The sequence below is a fragment of the Populus euphratica genome, unplaced genomic scaffold (assembly GCF_000495115.2).
Source record: "Populus euphratica unplaced genomic scaffold, PopEup_1.0 scaffold27.1, whole genome shotgun sequence".
Taxonomy (NCBI): domain Eukaryota; kingdom Viridiplantae; phylum Streptophyta; class Magnoliopsida; order Malpighiales; family Salicaceae; genus Populus; species Populus euphratica.
In genome coordinates this window covers 1,280,685-1,306,514 of record NW_011499899.1, presented here as the reverse complement: position 1 = coordinate 1,306,514, position 25,830 = coordinate 1,280,685, and the positions used below count along the sequence as shown (strand labels likewise).

Below are 25,830 nucleotides of genomic sequence, written 5' to 3'. Positions count from 1 at the left end.
AATTCTCTAATTATAGACATAAACAAAGGGAGAACTAGTTTCTTTAATAAACACTTTATATTATATCATATATCAATTAAGTGTGCAATCATGAAATAAAACACTACTTTTTAAATTGACAAACAAAATTTTAATATTAATATTTGTTAAACTATTTAAGAGCTCATTGTCTTAATCATGTACATCACATCTTACATACTATCCTTTCCTAGCTTCCACCCTTATGTCTAAAAATAAGCACAGGTTGTCATGCCCAAGGGCATCACTGAAAATACCTGTAAATTTGATTCCATTTCCGAATTAACAGTAAATTTTGTGTGCGTCCTAACCAAAAATAGTTAAAAAGGAAGAAAATAGAAGCTTTTAATTAACAAGTAGTAGTGCTCATTTATACATAGAACAAATATGGAGCTCAAAACAAGCAATCCAGCTCTTTATTAAATGACAACAAGACGAATCATAATCATAACAAATGGAAAAGGTAACAAACACAATCAATATGGTATGCTGCTATATTGCCTCCAGTCAGCTTATATTACCAGTAGGATTTTCTTCTAATTGTTGTCGTACCAGAATTGCTTCTGAAGATAGTCCACTATTTTCTTGTCCAGTTGGAAGGCCTTGGCGAGAACATCAGATCTAATAGGTGGAGTGGATCCGAAGACTGCATTTGCGATTGTAATTACACCAGGGTTCTGGCTGCTCAAGGCAGACATGGCCGCAGCTTTGGTTTTCCCCACATTGAATTGGAAGTGAATGAGTCCAAATGGGAACACGAAAACATCTCCTGGCTTTAAGACTTTGGTGATGAGACGATTATCAGGGTTCGATGTGACAAAGCCAACATAGAGCGTTCCCTCCAGGACTGTTATGACCTCCGTGGCACGAGGGTGAGTGTGTGGTGGGTTCAGGCCACCGTATGGTGCGTAATCAATGCGAACCACCAACAAGATTATTTATAGATGGTGATCGTTGAAATAGTCTCTGCTTTGCTTTCTCCACAAGGGAAGCCAAGGGAGATTGGCCAAGTCTGCAATGAATATCCTTATTCCCTTTTTCTTATTTTTTATCCCTCGTGAAGAACCATTCTGCAGCAACTACACACTATCATATATTTCTATGCGATGAAACCACGTTATGAATGTTTTTTACCCTGCATCAAATTAACGAGAAATTGAAAAGATCAAACCATATTAATTCTATACGAAGGAAACAAATCAAGCCAAGCTGTATACGGTTCAGTTAAAGCAAATATATAATAGACATAATATTCTCCAATTAATAAATCGAAATACTATTCAATTAATAGAGGAGTTCATCTAATGCAATTAGAAATGGATAGGGATGAAAGATGATTTTAAACCTCTATAGCGCTATTAAAAAATAAAAATATGTGGAATTTTGTTTCTAAATACGTGGACTCTCCAGCCTAATGAAATAATAAATAAATAAATAAATTCCCATATGTTATTGATATTCATGTTCTTCTCTTAGAGATTTGGTCTAGTTGCTAGATGAATGTGATCTATATATTGTTAATCAAGATTTAAATTTTAAAAGTTATCATAAGAAGTATTTTTTTTTTTATAATCCATTGTTGAGGGATTTAGTCTCTAACTATAGAACTCATTTTAGGGATATTAAAATTAATATATAAATATATTCAACTGACATTCAAGAGTTTTGACCATGTCCTTGATACAACTATACTATAATTTAATGTATTTTAAAATATTTCAAGTATAAAATAAAAATAACAGGAGAATATTATAAACATTGATTTAGTAAATCTTTAATTTGTAATTATGCTTTACTTTAATTCGGTTTGGTTTTGGTTTATGAAACCAAATTGATGTTTTTAATTTTCATCACTGAATATGCTTGCTTAAATCTTTATTCCTTGCCCTTTCAGTCCACCTTATGCCACCAGAATCCCTCTTTCTTCACTCTCTTAACTGACCGGTTCCTCTCTTTCAAAACCCACTTTCCCTCTTTGACTATCTCCACTACCCCAACACACTTAACCCTCAATACCCACGTAAAGATTTAAACTTTTCTCAATCAACACAGGACCCGAATAAAACTGAACTCTGTTTCTCTTTAGATAGTTATTACAATAAGTTTAGTTCACATTTTTTCTTACAATGAGTGCCCCTGTTAACTTAAATGATTTAGATAGCTTGACCTGAAATTTTAGTTTAACTGGTGTTTTTTTTTTTTGGATAACTAGAGAATTGCTTTAAAAACGCCAAAAGAGGGACGGAGGAGATACAAATCTACAAAACACTGTCGGTTAGCAAATGAAATAAAAGAAGAGGAAAAAGTCCAAGAAAACCACAAGAACAGAGCAACAAACATAGGATGCAGCTTTGCCTCCACACAAACAGAAATGCCAACCAAATCTACCAAGCTAAATAACCAAGGGGAAACTCTATAAAACCCAAAAAAAAAAGAAAACTATCTCAATTCTGATTTAAAATATAACTAAATCTTTCCAACTATCATCAACTATTCCAAATCAATAGAGATCTTCAGACCAAGCAACAAACAGCAAGAGACATCTGCTCCTCCTTAGGCCAATATTGATATGCCGAGAAAAACAGAAGAGAATGAAAGGTATGCTGAAGAACCAGACCGCTCACCACCTGCTATATTCAGCCATTGCCTTTTTAGAATGCAAAAAATTCAGAACCTGGCAAAAACAAACCATCTTCACCAGGAGCCGCTAACAGAAATAGACAAAGGAAGGGCCAAAAAACATCAAGCTGACTCAGTTCCAAGCAACAAATTCACTTGTTCTGTGCATTCCTTGTTTAGTCTCATGACGAGAATAAGTTAAAGTGATTGATCCAATCTATTGGCTGAAGAGAAGAGCTTATGGTGCAGCCAAGGTCTGTTATCAAGATTATTCATCCAATTGATGATATTAGCATAGTCAGATTCAATAATAATATGCTTGTAATGCAAGAGTTAGAGGCTGAGATTTCAATCGCTTTGACAACAGCTAGCAGCTTGGTATTATTGGAATCTAAAATTCCAACCGACAATGAGAAGATAACAAGAAGAATTCCATAATGATTTCGCAAAACACTACCTATACCTGAGGGATCAGGCTTTCCTAGAGAACATCCAATCCATTCATATTCTATTTGAAGGTTTTTGGGGATTAGTCCTTCTAAGTAGACCCTCTACTGATCTTAATAAATATGAAGTTGAATAGGAAAAATCAATGATAGCTGAGATAGAGCACGAGATAGAGAGAAACACAGAGAGCGTGCTAAGGGTGAGAGTTGAGTTGAGTTGAGAAGTTTTCTCCTCCTCCTTGTTTTGTTGTTTGTATTGCTTTTGAGCTTGATTAATACAAACCAGTAGCTCCGTGGAGTAGGCAAGTTGCCGAACCACGTAAATTTGTGTGTGTTTGAATGTTTGGATCTCCTAACACTCACCACCTGCTATATTCAGCCATTGCCTTTTTAGAATGCAAAAAATTCAGAACCTGGCAAAAACAAACCATCTTCACCAGGAGCCGCTAACAGAAATAGACAAAGGAAGGGCTAAAAAACATCAAGCTGACTCAGTTCCAAGCAACAAATTCACTTGTTCTGTGCATTCCTTGTTTAGTCTCATGACGAGAATAAGTTAAAGTGATTGATCCAATCTATTGGCTGAAGAGAAGAGCTTATGGTGCAGCCAAGGTCTGTTATCAAGATTATTCATCCAATTGATGATATTAGCATAGTCAGATTCAATAATAATATGCTTGTAATGCAAGAGTTAGAGGCTGAGATTTCAATCGCTTTGACAACAGCTAGCAGCTTGGTATTATTGGAATCTAAAATTCCAACCGACAATGAGAAGATAACAAGAAGAATTCCATAATGATTTCGCAAAACACTACCTATACCTGAGGGATCAGGCTTTCCTAGAGAACATCCAATCCATTCATATTCTATTTGAAGGTTTTTGGGGATTAGTCCTTCTAAGTAGACCCTCTACTGATCTTAATAAATATGAAGTTGAATAGGAAAAATCAAAATATTTAGCCTTTATCCATAAACAGAGTCTAGTAATAATAAGGAAGAATAGTATATCTTAGTGTGGAGTCTTCTGCTTGAAGATCACAACTTTACAGAGAATACTAGTCTTATCAAAAACTAGTTTTCATCGCGTAATTATTTGGTCTAAGGTTGCTAGAAAAACCGAATATAAAAGTATTATAAAAAACTTCAAGAGTAAGTGACTAGTTCTTTTTAAAAAAAGTATTAGCATCCCAACGCACCTTAATTGATGTAAGCTGCATTGCGTATTCTAAATTTGGTTTAAAAGTTTTCATAAGTTTCTAAACGGTAATCTGTCTATAGCTCAAAATAAATATTTACTCTTATGAATAAATATGATATTTCAAATTTATTATGAGTTCATGTGCCCAAATAAGTTTGTATGAAAATGATTTTTCACAATTTATATATTGTGATAAAAAAATACTCCCAATTAAAATTAATAACTATTTAAAATTATTTAAAGAATTTTTTTTGATCAAATATTGATATTTAAATATCAGTCTACTTGTAGGTTCAACATTTATATCAAAATATTGACCATTAGGATTATTGGAATATTAATCAAATTCTCATGAATTCAGTAAACTTGTTATTAATTTAAAATGCATGCAAATATATATTTTGTAAAAAATGCAAAAACACAAAACACACACACACACACACACCCACACACACACACACACACACATATATATATATATATATATATTAAGCAAAAATATGATTTTTATATTTTGAGATACTTATCCGTATGCAACACGAAAATAAAAAACATTTTTTTATATACTATTACCATTTTTGTTTTTATTTGTTAATTAGTTTTTTTTGCAAGGCCATATTTAGTAAAAAAAATAAACTTTTCTTTAAATAAAATTACCCAAAACAAATCTAAACGGCGTTTACCAAACACACTCTTAAATTAAAGAAATGATAGAAAATGTAGCAAACTTGGCCTTGCATGCCCTCGCTCTTGGGGTTTTGTTAGGTGGGTCAAGTGCCATGAGCCACAAGGTTTGTATGTCTTGTCTATTTTTTTCTTAAAAAAAAAATAAATTCCAACAATTTAGATGTAATTTTCTAATGAAAAATATATTATGTATATTATTTTATTAAATTCTTAAGTTAGTTAACAATATATTTAGATATTGTTCTATTTAGTACTATTTAGTTTTTTCTTTGTTTTGGAATCACATTATAGAAAAATTTTATTTTTAATATTAGCAAGCGTTCTTTTTTATTGCCCATCATAATCTCTATTTTTTAAAAATTTTATTAAGTTATTTCATTATGAGCATCTATTTTTTTATTATATAATAAAAAATATAAACCTTTTTATCAACAAAGATATTAAACTAATTAGCCAAGTTCATAAACTAGATCATGGATTTAGCAGATTAACATGGATTAACGCGAGTCAATCCAAAATAATATTGTTTTATTATTTTAAAAAATAAGATGTTGTCTTGAATTTTTTTTCTCAAGTTGAAATATATTTTTATTGGTTATCTAAGTTAGTTTTGACCCGCTAAATGTTGCCTGTTCATTTCGTATTAACCTCCACGTGGTTTAATTTGAAATCCAGATCAAGTAAGGAAACAAATCATCATGTTTCAAGGTTGATCTACTAGACTAAGTTTAATGATATTTTTAAAGAGTTTTTGGTAGAAACACACTAGCATTGTGTTATTCTTTTTTTATTTTTAACACACTCATATAGAAATTATCATAATGTTATTTTTTTCACTTAGAATGGCGATGTACTTTTGTGATATTAATAGAATGCTGTATAAGAAACAAATATTCTGATAAAAATTTTCTAAAACAAATATTAGCATGTTAATGAGATAAAAGGGTTTTTGTTATGACTATATCCTTTTATCCTTATTTTATATTATATTTTTATATGTCTTCTAAATGCTTTTGATTTTGATTAAATAAATCACATGAACTAAACATGAGATTTCGTTTATTGAAATCAGAGATATTGATAAAAAAACAATTAGATATTTTTGCTAGCAAATTATTTTGTTTCAATAGAATTTAGATTATTACTCTTTCTATAAAAAAACAAATTAGATTAATATAATTATGCGAAAAAATCAGAAGGTTCCTAGAAGCACAGGATAGCGTATCCTTATTTGTGCTTGTTTCTTCACTTCATGACTTAGTTTTTTTATTTCTGTTAAAATGTCTTTCCAATATTTATTTACATACATAATCCTCAATCCATTTTATTAAGTAATCCAGCTCTTTATTAAGTGACAACAAATGGAAAAGACAAAAATAGTTAAAAAGGAAGAAAATAGAAGCTTTTAATTAACGAATAGTAGTGCTATTATTTATACATAGAACAAATACGGAGCTCACAAGCAAGCAATCCAGCTCTTTATTAAATGACAACAAGACGAATCATAATCATAACAAATGCAAAAGTTAACAAACACAATCAATATGGTACGCTGCAATATTGCCTCCTGTCAGCTTATATTACCACTAGGAATTTCTTCTAATTGTTGTCGTACCACAATTGCTTCTGAAGATAGTCCACTATTTTCTTGTCCACTTGGAAGGCCTTGGCGAGAACATCAGATCTAATAGGTGGAGTGGATCCGAAGACTGCATTTGCGATTGTAATTACACCAGGGTTCTGGCTGCTCAAGGCAGAAATGGCCGAAGCTTTGGTTTTCCCCACATTGAATTGGAAGTGAATGAGTCCAAATGGGAACACGAAAACATCTCCTGGCTTTAAGACTTTGGTGATGAGACGATTATCAGGGTTCGATGTGACAAAGCCAACATAGAGCGTTCCCTCCAGGACTGTTATGACCTCCGTGGCACGAGGGTGAGTGTGTGGTGGGTTCAGGCCACCGTATGGTGCGTAATCAATGCGAACCACCGATATTCCAAGAGTATTGAGCCCTGGAATTTGAGCGACATTAGCTTGAGTGACCACCGAGCCAACTGGATTGGAGGTGTCTCTGGCAATGTTGAGCCCTGAAAAGAAGAAATCATTTGCTGTGGCAAGCTTTGGGTCCTTGCAGAATCTCCCATTCACGAACACTGCATGAAAGAATTTATGTTAGCATCAAGTTCTTAGTAGAAATCAAAAGAAAGCAACGTTGCGGATAATTAATCAGAAAATTTTGTTTAGAAAAAACATGAACTTCAGATAGTAACATAGCATACCGCCATCCTTTGTATCATTGATGGCTACACAAAAATCCTGTAGAGGACTAGGGTCAAAGGCGAAGGCAAACGAGGCAGCGAAAGCCAGAAATACAAAAGTTGCAAGAAAATGAACTCTTTTCATTGCAATCAGACTATCTCTATCTTAATTCTTCAAAGTGTATTAGAGCTGAGGGGTGAGAAATCTTGCATGGGAACAAGATTATTTATAGATGGTGATCGTTGAAATAGTCTCTGCTTTGCTTTCTCCACAAGGGAAGCCAAGGGAGATTGGCCAAGTCTGCAATGAATATCTTTATTCCCTTTTCCTTATTTATTATCCCTCGTGAAGAACCATTCTGCAGCAACTACACACTATTATATATTTCTATGCTTACAACAACACAGTTTGTGCATTTGGAAAAGGAACTGGTCATTTTTCCATTAATTTATAATCATGATATGTCAGAATTTTTCACGTTCCCACCGCAGCCTAATCAAAGATGAAACCACGTTATGAAAGTTTTTTACCCTGCATCAAATTAACGAGTAATTGAAATGATCAGACCATATTAATTCTATGCGAAGGATACAAATCAAGCCAAGTCTACGGTTTAGTTAAAGCAAATATATAATAGACATAATATTCTCCAATTAATAAATCGAAATACTATTCAATTAATAGAGGAGTTCATCTAATGCAATTAGAAATGGATAGGGATGAAAGATGATTTGAAACCTCTATAGCGCTATTAAAAAATAAAAATATCTGGAATTTTGTTTCTAAATACGTGGACTCTCCAGCCTAATAAAATAATAAATAAATAAATTCCCATATGTTATTGATATTCATGTTCTTCTCTTAGAGATTTGGTCTAGTTGCTAGATGAATGTGATCTATATATTATTAATCAAGATTTAAATTTTAGAAGTTATCATAAAAAGTATTTTTTTTATAAACCATTGTTGAGGGATTTAGTCTCTAACTATAGAACTCATTTTAAGGATATTAAAATTAATATGTAAATATACTCAATTGACTTTCAAGAGTTTTGACCATATCCTTGATACAACTATACTTAAATTGAATTTATGTTAAACTATTTCAAATCTAGAATAAAAATAATAAGAGTGTATTTGATGGGTTTGATTGGGCTATACTATTTTAATAAACATTGATTTAATAGATCCTAAATTTTTAATTAGCCTTTTAATTTATAATGTGTTTTTTTCTAATCTATTTAGTTTAATTCGGTTTGGTTTTGGTTTATAAAACCAAATTGATGTTTTTTATTTTCTAAATAAAATTATTTTAAAAAATTAATTTTTACTTGATTTTTTTATGAATATTTTGAATAATTCAATTGATTTACTCAGTCATGCGTTCTCTTCTACTCTTTTTGTTTCTTTCTCCGAAAGCCCAGCAGGCTACCACCTCTTACTTTCATCACTGAATATGCTACCTTTATTCCTCGCCCTTTCAGTCCACCTGATGCCAGATTTCAAGGTTAAATTTGATTAAAATGGGTGATGTAAGGAGATGGGTTATTGCTACTTCTCAACTAGGTCCATTAATTATAATATGTCAGAATCTTCGTGTTCTTACCGCAGCCTAATCATTGACTAGTAATTGAAATAATTGACTTAAATCAAAGATACAAGTTTTTCCCCACATCATCTAAGTTGTTTTTCTACCATCTAACTTAATTTAATTTAATTTCATCGGATCAACTTCTTCATAGTATAATTTAGCATAAAAGTCAGGTAGAAATTGTGGTCATAAATACTTTTCAAGGCTAACCTGCTAAAGCACGTTTAATGACATTCATAAAGAGTATTCTATGGCAACGGCGTTGGCTTTTGTTGTTTTTATATTTCTTAAATTAAAATATTCTATGGCAACTGCGTTAGCATTGAAATTATTGTATTGTTAATTTTTTAGAATTGAGACTTACTTTTGGGATATTAACACAATGCTATATTCTTAAAAAAATATATATTCTTAAAAAAATTTAGCATGTTAATAAGATAAATGGATTTTTGTTGGAAGAAAATATTTTATATTCTTATTTTAATTATTTCAATTTTTCAGGGTTTGTTTTCTGAGTGCTTTTCATTTTAATTAAATAAATGACATACAACAAAATGTTATATTTTTTTATGTTGAAATCGAGGATATCAATAAAGAAAAAATGGAGACTTTTATATTTTGTTTTAATGAAATTTAATTATTACTCTTTTTATTAAAAAAAATAGAGTAATATAAATAAGTGAAAAAAATTAAATGACTCCCCGCAGCACATGATTGTTTGTCTTTATCTTATATATGTATATTTCTCAACTTTATAACTTGGTATTTAGTTAGTGTTAAAATATTTTTTAGTATTGATTTAAGTATATAATCTTCAATTTATTTTATTAAATATATTTATTAGATTTTGAATTTATTTATTAAAATAATTGTTAATTTTATTACTTTTACAATTGTTTTTAACTAGATTCGTAGTATACCCCGGCCAAGGATCACTAGATCATTAACCATAGCATCTAAAATGTGGGCGTTTTTTTTATTTTAAAAAAACATATTATTAATGAAGAGGAAAAAATGAAATATAAAACGAATCACGTAATAGCCAAACGATCAGCAATAATTAATTGTTTTTATTTTTTAATAGTTTTGTTCTATACATCTAAAATATGATATTGATCGTTTGTCGTATTGCCTGGGTTTGATTCTTCATAAATAATAATAATAATAATAATAATAATAATAATAATAATAATAACAGCTTGTATAGTAGCGCCTCCTCTAATAATAATAATAATAATAACAATAACAGCTTGTATAGTAGCGCCTCCTTATGTATGCTGAATTTTCAATATAGATCCATCATGAGAATTTTCAATAATAAAAATTGCTAGAATTTTTTTAGAGAACCTCCTCTTTTCTTGTACAGTCACATCATGTCCTACTACCATTTCTCATACAATAATTAACTATTAACAATTCTTAAGTTTTAATAAATCCTTCAAGATTCTCTCACGTAAAAAAAAAAATTTTTTGTGAAATATTCAAAAATCCAAAAAAAATTATAATTTTAGAATTTAAAAATACTTTTTAGACAGATATAGATGAGATTTTGAGCTTCAACATTTCAAAAAACTAGAGAGACAGTGAAATTAAAATATTACTGACAAGATAAACTAAAAAAAATTTAATTGATGGAAAATTAAGTTTAAAAGTCAACTTAATTAAAATTAAAAGAATTAAGTTCAAGGGCTTAATTAAACTTTTAATTGATATTGTAACCCAATTTTGAACCCTATTTTTTAATATATTTTGAAAACAAATTTAGAAAAATCCAAAAAAATATATTTTTTAAATAATTTTAGCTATTTTAATCATTTTGTTATTTTCTTCATTTTTATTTAATTTTTGTGTGCTAAAAAAAATCTTGAAAATCATATAAAAAAATACTAAATGTAGAAATACCATTTTTATTTAATTTTTGTGTGCTAAAAAATCTTGAAAATCATATAAAAAATACTAAATGTAGAAATACAAAAAAAAACACAAAAAATAGTTGGAGTTTGAAATTAAATTGATGATTGAGCATCATAGGTAAAAATAAGGTTTGGGAATCTTTAGGCAATAATTGAAGAGGAAATTTAGAAAATAGCTTATTTTTATTTAATTTGGCTAAGATTGAGAGAGTTTTGAAGTTCAAGGATGATTCTGAAATAAATAGCAAAATTATAAGTAAATTAAAGGCCTAATTGAAAACATAATTTGAAATTGGGAGTCAAATTGATTTTAAAATGAAGATTGCAAGAACCAAGGATGATTTTGCAACAAATGGTTAAATGTGGAGAAATAAATTAGTTTAATTAGGGATGCAATCGAAATGAAAAATGAGATTAAAGTATTTTGAAAAACCAAGGACTAAATTGAAATTGAAAGGATCTAGTTATTAACAATTTAGGGATTAAATTGAAAGAAATTTCAAAATTAAATAGCTTAGTTGAATGAAATTAAAGAATTCAAAAGCCAAAGACTGTAATGAAAAGAAAGAAATATTCCAAGGACTACTTGACTATTTATATAACTTCATTTCAGTCCAATTTAATACCATTTTAGTCCATTGTTTTCATATTAATTCAATGCAGCCCAATTCAGTCCTCTGATCGTGTCCAAATTAATACAATTCAGTCAGAATCCATTCAAATCTAGGAATTAATTTTATATCTTTATGTCACAAAACCTGCAATTAAAACCAAATTTCAATCTTGCAATACCAGCTGTCAAATCCCAGAAAGTTTGCTCCAGAATTATAGCCCAAATATGCAATCAATTCTCTAAATTAAGTTCCAAGATCTATTCCCATGAACAGAACCTTGGCTCTCCTTCAAAAACTCATTTGAACCCAGAAAATAGAAATCTTTCCAGTTTTCAACCAACACCAGCCTTTGATTCAAAAGACAAGAACCATCTTCTTCCCACAAACCACTGTCCCAGACACCATGACATGATAACTCAACCTATCTTCACACTCCTGGAACCAAAAACAAACAGCAACAGCCCTCCATCATTTTCCCTATCTCATCACAGGTTGTGATTTAGGAATTGCACTGTGAGTAGAAAATAAACATTAGGAAGAGCATTATTTTAGAAAATAAACAGTTTCTTGACTCAAAAACAGAATATTTTTTTAAATATTGTCATGTGTTTTGCTTTTAAAACGAAGAAAACTTTAACAAAATATTGTTTTTAGACCATAAATATATAAAATTAGTTGTGCTTTGAAAAGTAATACCGCTGTAATACCAATCAGGTCTTAGTACATTTACTCATGGACTTGTGACTTGATGCCAATAACAGTTACTTTAAAGACTAGTTAGATTTTACGCCCGTATGATGACTTAGAGACCATTTTTAAAACTAATTTTTATTTAATTATAGGGTAATTAGAATAAATATTCACATGTATTTGAAGTTTTTAAATTTTGGAGGAGAAAATGAGTTTCTTAAATTGAAATCTCTTTTTTTATTTATGCATTTTTTTATGAAATTAATTTCTTTTATTAACAACATCACTTTTTTAATAAAAATTCAAGTTATTTAAATTAAATATTCATAAAAATATCAAAAATTTAAATTAAGGGGTGAAGAAGTTTATTTCTTGTGGCAAAACTCCCATCTCATTATTAATTTATATTTTTATTAAAATTCATTTTTTTTATTATTAGAATGTTTATTTGCACAAAAACTTACTAGGATCCAAAAAGCAAGTTCCAAACACAAAAATTAATAAAAAAACAATATCTTCATAAAAATAATGTGATGTATAAAAAAAATAAAGCATAATTAATCCATGAAAATCATATGAAAACAACAATAAAAATAATTTTATTCTCATTCAAAATTCATGTGCAATTTTATATTTTTTTACAATTTAATATATATTAGGTTCATATATAATTATTACAAATATAATATTAAAAGCTTTAATCTCATTTGAAAAGTATGGCATAACTGGATATATTTTTTTTAAATAGTGCTATAATTATTAATTTAAATAAAAATTTATTTCAAATTCTAAAAAAAAGGTTTTCTATGCCTAAGAGGCTAGGCTTAAATGCAAGCAATAACCATACATATGTTGACTACTACTTGCTTCTATTTCTCAAACAACCAAAAATTGTAAGATTCATGTTATTAGAAAGATGATTCGATTTAATACAATTTCTTCATAAACAAAGATCTTTGAATTTATACGTTTCCTACCTCAAATTTGGCTCACAATATCCGAATAGAAAAGGAATATGAAATAAAAAAGAAACTTCTTCTTTCCTTCTAGAGGTAAAAAAAGTCAGAATATAAAAGAGAAAAAAAAATAGAGGTTCACAAAGGAGACAGAGAAACATAAAAAGACCTTAGAATACACCAAAAACAAGAGAGTAGGCAGCACAAAGTGAGACAAAAACAGAGAAAAACAGGGGTGTTGCTCGTGTGCAGTATTGCAGTATTTGTCAACCCTTAAGGAAAAAAAAAATTATAGGTGGTCTATCTGAAAAAATATGAAGAAATAAGAAATTCTTGTCTCTTATCAGTAAAACAAAATGGGAGTCACCACCTAATATTTTGGTTACTAGGAACTCTAACTGGTCTCACAGATCGGGTACGAAAACTGGTTTCGTAAATGGAAGGTATTAGCACCTCAACTATGCTCTACCTCAGGAAAGCTGCATCGTTTTATTGTCTGATAAAATCTAGAGTGTTGTTGTGGTTTCTAATAGTTAGTCTTTTATGGTTTAAGAAAAGTCCTCCTATGTAAGAAGATCATTATCTTATTAGGAAAAAACCAAACTGTTCTACGTCGTAAACAAAAAAATACCTTTGTAATATCGGGAATACCTTTTACATGTAAATTCATAATCTCTGATATTCAAACAAAAAAAATAATTTTTTTCTTATTTTTTTTAAAAAAATTTGGTCAATGTTCTTTTGACTTTAATGAACTGGTTATTGAAGTCAAAATGCATGCAAAAACATTGTTTTTTTTTAGGTGTATGAAAAACACAATATGATTTATTATTTTTTACATTTGAGACACTTGGCCGTATGCACAAAAAAAATTTTATTTTTACAAATTTGTTTTATATTTTTTTCGTTGATGAAAACAGGGTATTTTAATACTAAATTTGTATTTTTACAATGTAAAAAAACATACCGATATTAAACAAAAAACATAAATAAAAAAATAAAAAAATCACAAATATTAAAAAATATTATTATTTTTTTAATTAAAGTTGGGCTGAACTAGACCTAATTACATGGGCTGAGCTCAACCCAGCTTGTGTGAACAGTGCCCTCCACTGTTCACATGCTATACAAACAATATAGGCAATGGTATTGATAAAGTAGGAGAAAAAAAAAAGAGAGAGAAGGGTGACTTGCAGTGGCTGCAACCGTTAGCTGTGCTGCTAGAAGTGACAGGCAGCGACACTAGTGGTGGCGCTAGTGGTTCACGGTGACTGACGGTGGCTCTGTTTTTTCCTTCTCTTTCTCTCCTCTATTTTTTGTTCCTTCTCTACTTCTTCTTCTTCTTCTTTTCTTTCAGTATTTCCCCTCTATTTTGCTCTCTCTTCTCTTCTCCTCCCCTCTGTCCCTTTTTTTTTCCTCTCTTTTTCCATGTTCTTATAAGCAAAAACAGGGGAGAAAAGGACAAGGCGGCTACTGTGCTGCCACCCCTCCAACACCTGAAACGTTTTGAGCAAGTGGGGGTCCTTGGTCGGCGTCTTTTAATGCTAAAAGGAGGAAAAAAGTCAGTGAAAACAATGGAAGAAAAATTCTTCTTCTTCCCCTGTTCCTCGTGTCTAGGAGAAGAAGAAGATTCACAATGCCATTCAAAACGGCACTGTTTCGAGCTTCTTCTTCTTCTTTTTTTATATGAATAGTGCTTGAAACGACATTATTTTAGACAAAACGCTTCGTTTCATTTAAAAGGAAAAGAAGGTAAAAATGTGTTAGAGTTCACATAGGTCCTTAATTTGTAATTTGTTCAATCAAGTTCTAAATTGTAATTTTGATTTTAAAAATTAATGCAATTGCATCCCTTCTAAAAATCAAACAGTGGCCCTGAAGTTGGCCGTTTTTTTCCTCGTTGGTCCTTGATCTTGTATTAGTGCAGTTTCACCCTGAATTGATCAATAAACTTCTAATTTCTTTAATTTGACCTCTGATTCAGTTTTAATTACTGCCCCTCTATTTAGGTGTCTTTTCTAGTTTGGTCCTTGGTTTCAGATTTCTTCAATTAAGTCCTTAATTGGCTATCAAACTTCAATATTTATGCAATTAAACCCATGATTTGACCAAATTAACTCTCAAAAATTATAATTTGACCCTAAAATTTTAATTTCTTCCAATCAAAGAAAAAATTAACTCCAAAATCATTTTTTCTTGCAATCAAACCCTCCATAAATTCAAGTAAACCTTCAATAAAATTTAATTGAGTCCATAAATGTCTGATTTTAAAATTTTCTTCCTCAAATAGAATTTTCTTTATCAACAAGGCTCTTATTAGTCAACAAAATCCATTCAAATTTCAATCTTTGTATTTTAAAACTTCCTCAACCAATTTTTGACCATTTTATAAGCGCTCCGACCTCATATTCTCACTTTTTTTTTATTTTTTTCAAATATATGTTTTTTTGATTTTTTGTATTTTCTTCTTTGTATGCGAGGACCCAAAAATAGGTTACAACAAGGGGGATGAAAATCAGAGAAGATTGGAGGACGTCTATATATTCTACTGTCATTTTCTGGCTTTCAATGACGATCATCCTATCAAGTTTGTTTCTCTTTAATTTAACTATAGAGTAAACTTTTGTTCTGAGATTTTTTATGTAACATTACTATGAATATGTTAACAATATCTTTGATTGAATTATTACTTTAAGTTGTTGAGTAATTCATTCTATGTTTAATGCTTATGTATGTTTAGTCAACATCTGCATGATTTAGAATTCATTTTGAGACTGAGAAGTGATAATTGTTTTAGCTATTATTTGAAATACCTTAAGAATTTTTGTAATTGTTAAGGGTTTTACAGTACTTAATAAATTTGAAAAAGTTTAGAAATTTCATAGAGTATATGAAGTTTACTTGTCAAAATAATTTATTGATACTCAAGATAGATTAGTGTTTAAATTAGAAAAAAACCTAATTATCAACTCTAAGAGTGATTAATTCAATTGAGAAAGTTCACATAGAAATAGTTACGGTAAGTCAAAAATCCTAGAATTAATAGAATTGAATTTTATAATATTTAATTAGTTAGTTGTTTTTTTAATTGTTAATTCTTTTTTAAACTATCTCATTTGATTCCTCAAATAGATTAGAATTTAAAAGACGATGGTAATTAGTGGTAATTGTTTCAAATCCTCATGGAATGATATTTTACTTATCACTTTATTACTTGTTACAATTCGTGCACTTGCAAAATTAAACAACAATCATAAAAAAATTTAAATTGTTCAAATAGGTATTTAAATCCTCGATTAGTTCTATTTATGTTGTTCAAAATTCCAACACTACTAATAATAGTGATATCATAACTTAGCATGCTAGATTATGACACATGTAATAGATACATTAACGGTGTTTAACAACATTAAAACATTTAAAACAAAACTAGAACCATAAAAAATAGTATCAACAACCAATAAACGCAATATTAAAGATCAATTATAGTGAAGCAAAAATAAACACAAGATTCCATCAAACTCATAGAGTGTAGAGTAATTAATCATGAAAATAATGTATGTGACCACCCTGCAAATCCAGTTTGTAAGTACCAATCCCAAGCATAATAGTAGAAGTATGATTCCCTATGTATATGTATCAAATTTCCTTTGGAATTCAATGAAATTCCACAAAAATTGTTTGATTCCTTGCTATATGGTCGATCGCTCTTGAGTCTACAATTAAAAAAAAAAAAGATTCAGCAAGAATTAAACAGTAACTAAAATATAAGTTAAAAGGATGATTATGGTTAAGCATTACCTTACAAGCAAAACGACCGGGTTTATTACAATTGAAACAGATTATATTATTGCCTTTCTTACCATTGTGTTTTTCATGTTTGTGCTTATGTTCATTACTACTTGCTTTTATTCCTCTCTTACCATATTTGGAACCCTTACCTTTACCATTTTTATATTTAGTGCTATATGCTCCATGCATCTTAGTATCAAATATGAAAGCTTTATTTAAAGGCTTCTCACCATGAAGTTGATTTTTTTCAAACTCAACATGATGAACAACATCATTAAATATCTTGATATTGTCATTGTGGATAAAGTTAATACACATCTATTCTTAATAGCTTGGCAAAAAACAGATAATATACTTGTTACTCATAAATCATTTAAGAAATAACATAAAAGGTGGAAAAATAATATATATATATATATCTTTTTTATGGAAAAACATTGGTTCCGAAACGTAATATTTAGATACAACATATAAACAATTCTCTTATTATAAACATAAACAAAGAGAGAACTAGTTTCTTTAATAAACACTTTATATTATATCATATAAACATTCAATGAAACACTTCTTTTTAAATTAATATTTGTTAAACTATTTATCATGGCCGAAGCTTTGGTTTTCCCCACATTGAATTGGAAGTGAATGAGTCCAAATGGGAACACGAAAACATCTCCTGGCTTTAAGACTTTGGTGATGAGACGATTATCAGGGTTCGATGTGACAAAGCCAACATAGAGCGTTCCCTCCAGGACTGTTATGACCTCCGTGGCACGAGGGTGAGTGTGTGGTGGGTTCAGGCCACCGTATGGTGCGTAATCAATGCGAACCACCGATATTCCAAGAGTATTGAGCCCTGGAATTTGAGCGACATTAGCTTGAGTGACCACCGAGCCAACTGGATTGGAGGTGTCTCTGGCAATGTTGAGCCCTGAAAAGAAGAAATCATTTGCTGTGGCAAGCTTTGGGTCCTTGCAGAATCTCCCATTCACGAACACTGCATGAAAGAATTTATGTTAGCATCAAGTTCTTAGTAGAAATCAAAAGAAAGCAACGTTGCGGATAATTAATCAGAAAATTTTGTTTAGAAAAAACATGAACTTCAGATAGTAACATAGCATACCGCCATCCTTTGTATCATTGATGGCTACACAAAAATCCTGTAGAGGACTAGGGTCAAAGGCGAAGGCAAACGAGGCAGCGAAAGCCAGAAATACAAAAGTTGCAAGAAAATGAACTCTTTTCATTGCAATCAGACTATCTCTATCTTAATTCTTCAAAGTGTATTAGAGCTGAGGGGTGAGAAATCTTGCATGGGAACAAGATTATTTATAGATGGTGATCGTTGAAATAGTCTCTGCTTTGCTTTCTCCACAAGGGAAGCCAAGGGAGATTGGCCAAGTCTGCAATGAATATCTTTATTCCCTTTTCCTTATTTATTATCCCTCGTGAAGAACCATTCTGCAGCAACTACACACTATTATATATTTCTATGCTTACAACAACACAGTTTGTGCATTTGGAAAAGGAACTGGTCATTTTTCCATTAATTTATAATCATGATATGTCAGAATTTTTCACGTTCCCACCGCAGCCTAATCAAAGATGAAACCACGTTATGAAAGTTTTTTACCCTGCATCAAATTAACGAGTAATTGAAATGATCAGACCATATTAATTCTATGCGAAGGATACAAATCAAGCCAAGTCTACGGTTTAGTTAAAGCAAATATATAATAGACATAATATTCTCCAATTAATAAATCGAAATACTATTCAATTAATAGAGGAGTTCATCTAATGCAATTAGAAATGGATAGGGATGAAAGATGATTTGAAACCTCTATAGCGCTATTAAAAAATAAAAATATCTGGAATTTTGTTTCTAAATACGTGGACTCTCCAGCCTAATAAAATAATAAATAAATAAATTCCCATATGTTATTGATATTCATGTTCTTCTCTTAGAGATTTGGTCTAGTTGCTAGATGAATGTGATCTATATATTATTAATCAAGATTTAAATTTTAGAAGTTATCATAAAAAGTATTTTTTTTTATAATCCATTGTTGAGGGATTCAGTCTCTAACTATAGAACTCATTTTAAGGATATTAAAATTAATATATAAATATATTGAATTGACTTTCAAGAGTTTTCACATATTCTATTCAACTGACTTTCAAGAGTTTTGACCATGTCCTTGATACAACTATTCTATAACTTAATGTATTTTAAAATATTTCAAAATAAAAATAATAAGAGAATATTTGATCGGATTGGTTGGGTTTGATTTTTTCAGTTATGCTATATATTAAACATTGATTTAGTAAATCTTTAATTTGTAATTATCCTTTACTTTATAATGTTTTCTTTCCAATCCATTTACTTTAATTCGGTTTGAAACCAAATTGATATTTTTAATTTTCATCACTGAATATACTAGCTTTAATCTTTATTCCTTGCCCTTTCAATCCACCTTGTGCCACGAGAATCCCTCTTTCTTCACTCTCTTAACTGCCCGGTTGCTCTCTTTCAAAACGCATTTTCCCTCTCTGACTACACACTTAACCCTCAATACCCACGTAAAGATTTAAACTTTTCTCAATCAACACAGGACCCGAATAAAACTGAACTCTGTTTCTCTTTAGATAGTTATTACAATAAGTTTAGTTCACATTTTTTCTTACAATGAGTGCCATGGTGCTGTCAAATGACTTTGATAGCTTGACATGAAATTTTAGTTTAACTGGTGTTTTTTTTTTTTTTTTTGGATAACTAGAGAATTGCATTAAAAACGCCAAAAGATGGAAGGAGGAGATACAAATCTACAAAACACAGTGGTTTAGCAAATGAAACAAACGAAGAGGAAAAAGATCAAGAAAACCACAATAACAGAGCAGCAACCATAGGATGCAGCTTTGCCTCCACACAAACAGAACTGCCAAGCTAATCTACCAAGCTAAATAACGATGGGGAAACTCTATAAAACCCAAAAAAAAAAATATCAATTCTGATTTAAAATATAACTAAATCTTTCCAACTATCATCGACTATTCCAAATCAATAGAGATCTTCAGACCAAGCAACAAACAGCAAGAGACATCTGCTCCTCCTTAGGCCAACACTGATATGCCGAGAAAAATGGAAGAGAATGAAAGGTATGGTGAAGAACCAGACCACTCACCACCTGCTATAATCAGTCATTGCCTCTTTAGAATGCAAAACATTCAGAACCTGACAGAAACAAACCATCTTCACCAGGAGCCGCTAACAGAAATACGCAAAGGAAGGGCCAAAAAACGTCTAGCTGACTCAATTCCAAGCAACAAATTCACTTGTTATGCGCACTCCTTGTTTAGCCAGGTGACCTGCCATATGATTAGTCTCATGACGAGAATAAGTGAAACAACTAATGATATTAGCATAGTGAGATTCAATAAAGTGATGGTTGAAATTTCAATAGCTTTGCCAACAGCTCGAGGCTTGGCTTTATTGAAATTTAAAATTCTAACCGACAATGAGAAGATACCAAGAAGAATTTCATAATGATTTCGCAAAACAACACCTATACCTGAAGGGTTAGGCTTTTCTAGAGAACATCTAATCCATTCATATCCCGTTTGAAGATTTTAGCTATAAGAGGAGACCACAGGACAAATATCCTAGGTTTTCAGAGATTAGTCCATCTAAGTAGTCCCTCTACGGATCTTAGTAGATGTGAAGCTGAATAGGGAAAAATAGAATCACTAGCCTTCTTTCACAAGCAGAGTCTAGTAATAATAAGGAAGAATAGTGTGTCTTAGTGTCGGGTCTTTTGCTTGAAGATCACAACTTTACAGAGAATACTAGTCTTATAAAAATCTAATTTTTATCATCTAATTATTTGATTTATCATCGCTAGAAAACCCGAATACTAGTACTATAAAAAAATTCAAGGGTAAGTGACGGGTTATTTCTAAAAAAAAAAGTAGTAGAATATCTAGTACACCTCTTATTTGATGTAAACTGTATTATATAATTTAAATATAATTTAAAATGTTGATAAGTTTTTAAATAGTAGTTTATTTATGACTTAAAATAAAAATTTATCCTCACAAATAATATATTGTATTTTAAATTTATTATGAGTTTATGCGTCCAAATAAGTTCGTATGAAAATGATTTTTTATAATTTATATATTGAGATAAAAAATAATTATAATTAAAATTGATAAATATCTAAAATTATTTAAAATAAAAAAAATTATTTTGTACATCACATCTTACATCCCATTCTTTTCTAGCTTTCACCCTTATGTCTAAAAATAAACACAGGTTGTCATGCCCAAGGGCATCGCTGAAAATACTTTGTCAGGTAGACTTGGGGTGCACCTGTAAATTTGAATCCATTTTCGAATTAACAGTAAATTTTGTGTGCGTCCTAACCAAAAATATTTAAAAAGGAAGAAAATAGAAGCTTTTAATTAACAAATAGTAGTGCTATTATTTATACATAGAACAGATACCGAGCTGAAAACAAGCAATCCAGCTCTTTATTAACTAACAACAAGACGAATCATAATCATAACAAATGGAAAAGGTAACAAACACAATCAATATGGTATGCTGCTATATTGCCTCCAGTCAGCTTATATTACCAGTAGGATTTTCTTCTAATTGTTGTCGTACCAGAATTGCTTCTGAAGATAGTCCACTATTTTCTTGTCCACTTGGAAGGCCTTGGCGAGAACATCAGATCTAATAGGTGGAGTGGATCCGAAGACTGCATTTGCGATTGTAATTACACCAGGGTTCTGGCTGCTCAAGGCAGACATGGCCGCAGCTTTGGTTTTCCCCACATTGAATTGGAAGTGAATGAGTCCAAATGGGAACACGAAAACATCTCCTGGCTTTAAGACTTTGGTGATGAGACGATTATCAGGGTTCGATGTGACAAAGCCAACATAGAGCGTTCCCTCCAGGACTGTTATGACCTCCGTGGCACGAGGGTGAGTGTGTGGTGGGTTCAGGCCACCGTATGGTGCGTAATCAATGCGAACCACCGATATTCCAAGAGTATTGAGCCCTGGAATTTGAGCGACATTAGCTTGAGTGACCACCGAGCCAACTGGATTGGAGGTGTCTCTGGCAATGTTGAGCCCTGAAAAGAAGAAATCATTTGCTGTGGCAAGCTTTGGGTCCTTGCAGAATTTCCCATTCACGAACACTGCATGAAAGAATTTATGTTAGCATCAAGTTCTTAGTAGAAATCAAAAGAAAGCAACGTTGCGGATAATTAATCAGAAAATTTTGTTTAGAAAAAACATGAACTTCAGATAGTAACATAGCATACCGCCATCCTTTGTATCATTGATGGCTACACAAAAATCCTGTAGAGGACTAGGGTCAAAGGCGAAGGCAAACGAGGCAGCGAAAGCCAGAAATACAAAAGTTGCAAGAAAATGAACTCTTTTCATTGCAATCAGACTATCTCTATCTTAATTCTTCAAAGTGTATTAGAGCTGAGGGGTGAGAAATCTTGCATGGGAAACAAGATTATTTATAGATGGTGATCCTTGAAATAGTCTCTGCTTTGCTTTCTCCACAAGGGAAGCCAGGGGAGATTGGCCAAGTCTGCAATGATTATCTTTATTCCTTTTTTTCTTATTTTTTATCCCTCGTGAAGAACCATTCTGCAGCAACTCCACACTATTATATATTTCTATGCTTACGACAACACAGTTTGTGCATTTGGAATGGAACTGGTCATTTTTCCATTAATTTATAATCATGTTATGTCAGAATTTTTCACGTTCCTAACGCAGCCTAATCGAAGATCAAACCAAGTTATGAAAGTTTTTTACCCTGCATCAAATTAACGAGTAATTGAAAAGATCAAACCATATTAATTCTATACGAAGGATACAAATCAAGCCCAGTATACGGTTCAGCTAAAGCAAATAATAGATAGTCAGATTCAGAGAGATCGAATTGAAATTATGGTGCAGCCAAGGTCAATTGTTAGGATTATTCATCCACCTAATAATATTAGCATAGTCAGATTTAATAATAATATACTTGTGATGCAAGAGAGAGTTAGACTAGGATTTCAAAAACTTTGACAACAGCTGCTTCATTGGAATCTAAAATTCCAACCAAACAGAAAGAAGATACCAAAAAGAATTCCATAATATTTGGCATAACACCACCGATGGGCCAGGCTTTCCTAGAGAAGATCCATTCATATTCTTTTGAGGCTATTAGTCATGAAGGGTAGATCACATGACAATTGTCCTAGGTTTTTGGAGAGCAGCCCATCTAAACATTCCTTGTGTTGATCTAAAAGAAAAATTAGAATCTAATAATAATAAGAAAAAAGAGTGTGTCGTCGTCTGAGGTGCTCTGCTTGAAGATTACATCATTAGGGAGAATACTAGTCTTATCAAAAACTAGCCTTTACCATCTAATTATTTAGTTTAAGATGGCTAAGAAACCGAGCATACTAGTTTTATATATATAAAAAAAAAACTTTAAGAATAAGTGATTGATTATGGTTAGAAAAAATAATGCATCCTTTACGTACCTTACTTGATATAAGTTGTATTGTATAAGTTGTATTGTGTAATCTACATCTGTTTTAAAAATTTTGCTGGATTTCAAATGATATTCTATCTATATGGTTAAAGATAAATATTTACTTTTATTAAAAAATCTTGTATCTTAAATTTATTCTAGGCTCATCTATCCAAATAAGTTCTTATAAAAATAGTTTTTCATAATTTATATATTGCAATAAAAAATATTCTCAATTAAAATTGATGAATATCTAAAATTATTTATAAAAATTTTCGGTCCACTACGAGCATTTATACTAGAATATTAACCATTAATCCTATGAAATAAAATTTTAGGGGTTAATGAAATATTGGTCAAGTTCTTATAGATTCAATAAACTTGTTATTATATCCAAAATATATGAAAATATATATTTTGTAAAAAATACAAAAGCACAACATAAAAAACATGATTTTTGTATTTTTAAGTGACTTGACCGTTTGTAATACACAAACGAAAAACATTTTTTTATATACTCTTACATCTCAAAGAATTAGAGACTTTTACTAGCACATTATTTTGTTTAAATGGAATTTAGATTATTACTCTTTCTATATATATATATAAAAAAATAGTTAAATATAAATAAGTGAAAAAATCAAAAGGCTACCATAGTATAAGATGAGATATCCTTATTCGTGCTTGTTTCTCAGCTTCATCTCAACTTCATGACTCAGTTTTTTGTTACTATTAAAATATTTTTTCAATAATTATTTACATATGTAATCCTCAATCCATTTTATTAAATATTTATCAAATTCTAATTTTATGGTTAAAAATTTTCTTGCTACATTAACAACACCATAATATTTGTTCTAAGGGTAAGGGTTAGGAAACACATTAACAACACTATAATATTTGTTCAAAGGTTTAACCACTTTGGTAATTAACAAACCATTTATAATATAAATTCCAAATTATAAATATGATTGTCGCTACACGACGTCAGACGACGGCTCTACTCTTTTTTGTTTGTTTTTTTTATTGGCGCCATCTAGTAATTTGAGTAAATAAAAGAGACGTGTCGACAAATAATATTTATTTTATAAAACAAAAATTATTTTGATATCATTGAGAAATGGGTATATCCATTCTTGAGAATCGGGTTTTGACCGATGAACAGTAACATGATAAAATGGATGTTGGACCCGCATCGTTATTTATTTTAAAATTATTTTTTTGTTTTTTTGTTTTTTTTGTTTTTTTTACATGCAAAAATTTACAAGTATTTATATATAAAAATATCAAAAAATACCATAAAAATCATAAAAAATTACCTGAGTGCCACTGTATAGGTAAAAGACTAAAATACCCTCGGATTTGTCTGAAATTTATGAAAAAGCCACTGGCGGCGCGTGTGGCTCACGCGCGGCTACTATTGGTGGCGGTGAAATTTTTCGATGAGATTCCGGCCAACAGATGGTTGATTCTAGTAGATCTGAGGACGAGGATTCTGATGATGGTGGTCTCGAAGGCCGTTAATGGCTGATGAGGGAGAATCGACGACTTGAAGCTCGGTTGGTCGATGACTGTCGCGGCCTTTTTCCGACCAGAATCGCTGGTGAAATCGTGTAAAACGGCTGGGGTTTTGCTTCATAGGAGGCGATACACCTTTCTGTGGTGGTTTGGCGGCTTAAAACGGCCGGAAATGGAAGATCGGAGGAGAGAGAGAGAATCGCCGGCGAGAGGAAAGAGGGGCTCTGAGCTTTAATACGGTGTGGACGAGCGTATGGTGCACCGGTGTGTCTGAAGTCTGTGAACCATTGGATCGCGGATGAATAGATCGTGCGACTGTGATTGACTTGATCTGTGACACGACTAAAAGATTGATGTCAACTACTACTCACCTGATGACGTGACGCAACAGGATCAAATTGAAGATTATTTTAAAGGTTGAGATAAATTTGGGTTTTAATCTGGTGTGGTAAAGCCTATTGTATCTTAAGAAATCAAAGGCTCATATTTAAATACTATTAGATCTACCGGTTGAGATATTTTTGGTATTTTTCAAATTATTTTTAAAAAAATCAATATCTTACTAGCGTGAAGAAAAAGTAAAAAAATAAGTAAACAGTGCCAAATAATAACACAAATAGTTTTCTCTCAAATTCAGAATTCTCTTGTTTTCTCTTTTTTTCTCCTTTGGTGTCTTAGTTTCATTGGCTATTTATAGCCAATGATAAGGGAACAGCGAATCACAAATTGTACAGGTAATCACAGGATTGTGCAAAATTTTCAATATACAGCTACATCGCCTACCATCGACAGAAATTCTCCGCCTACTGTGACAAAATTGAATTATTTTTTTTGTTTTATTATATATAATAATATTTATTTATAGGGGTAAAATTAAAAACTCAAATCAGTATTATAAAAAGCTTTTTAACCGCTAAAAATCAATTTTAATTATAAAAAAAATCTTTATACGGGTATCAACTCGGTGGACCGGGTTTTTT

The 25,830-nt window shown here is 30.9% G+C and overlaps 2 protein-coding genes across 2 annotated transcripts; both read right to left on the bottom strand.

The window, feature by feature from the left end:
• Positions 1-486: 486 nt before the first annotated feature.
• LOC105132570 (germin-like protein subfamily 1 member 13) lies at positions 487-22,278 on the bottom strand. The gene is made up of 3 exons (XM_011036142.1): positions 22,113-22,278; positions 21,823-21,986; positions 487-944 (listed from the first exon to the last, which is right to left on the bottom strand). Exons 1-3 carry the CDS (start codon positions 22,234-22,236, stop codon positions 555-557), a joined length of 678 nt encoding a protein of 225 aa, XP_011034444.1. The 5' UTR covers positions 22,237-22,278; the 3' UTR covers positions 487-554.
• Positions 6,529-7,410, bottom strand: LOC105132569 (germin-like protein subfamily 1 member 13). Its single transcript, XM_011036141.1, has 2 exons — positions 7,248-7,410; positions 6,529-7,121 (listed from the first exon to the last, which is right to left on the bottom strand). Exons 1-2 carry the CDS (start codon positions 7,369-7,371, stop codon positions 6,568-6,570), a joined length of 678 nt encoding a protein of 225 aa, XP_011034443.1. The 5' UTR covers positions 7,372-7,410; the 3' UTR covers positions 6,529-6,567.
• Positions 22,279-25,830: the final 3,552 nt, after the last annotated feature.

Coding starts and splice junctions, on each gene's coding strand:
- LOC105132570 (XM_011036142.1), bottom strand. CDS start 22,236: ATGAAAAGAGTTCATTTTCTTGCAACTTTTGTATTTCTGGCTTTCGCT. Junction 21,987..22,112: donor CAATGATACAAAGGATGGCG/GTATGCTATGTT, acceptor TCTTTCATGCAG/TGTTCGTGAATGGGAAATTC. Junction 945..21,822: donor TCAATACTCTTGGAATATCG/GTGGTTCGCATT, acceptor ATAATCTTGTTG/GTGGTTCGCATTGATTACGC.
- LOC105132569 (XM_011036141.1), bottom strand. CDS start 7,371: ATGAAAAGAGTTCATTTTCTTGCAACTTTTGTATTTCTGGCTTTCGCT. Junction 7,122..7,247: donor CAATGATACAAAGGATGGCG/GTATGCTATGTT, acceptor TCTTTCATGCAG/TGTTCGTGAATGGGAGATTC.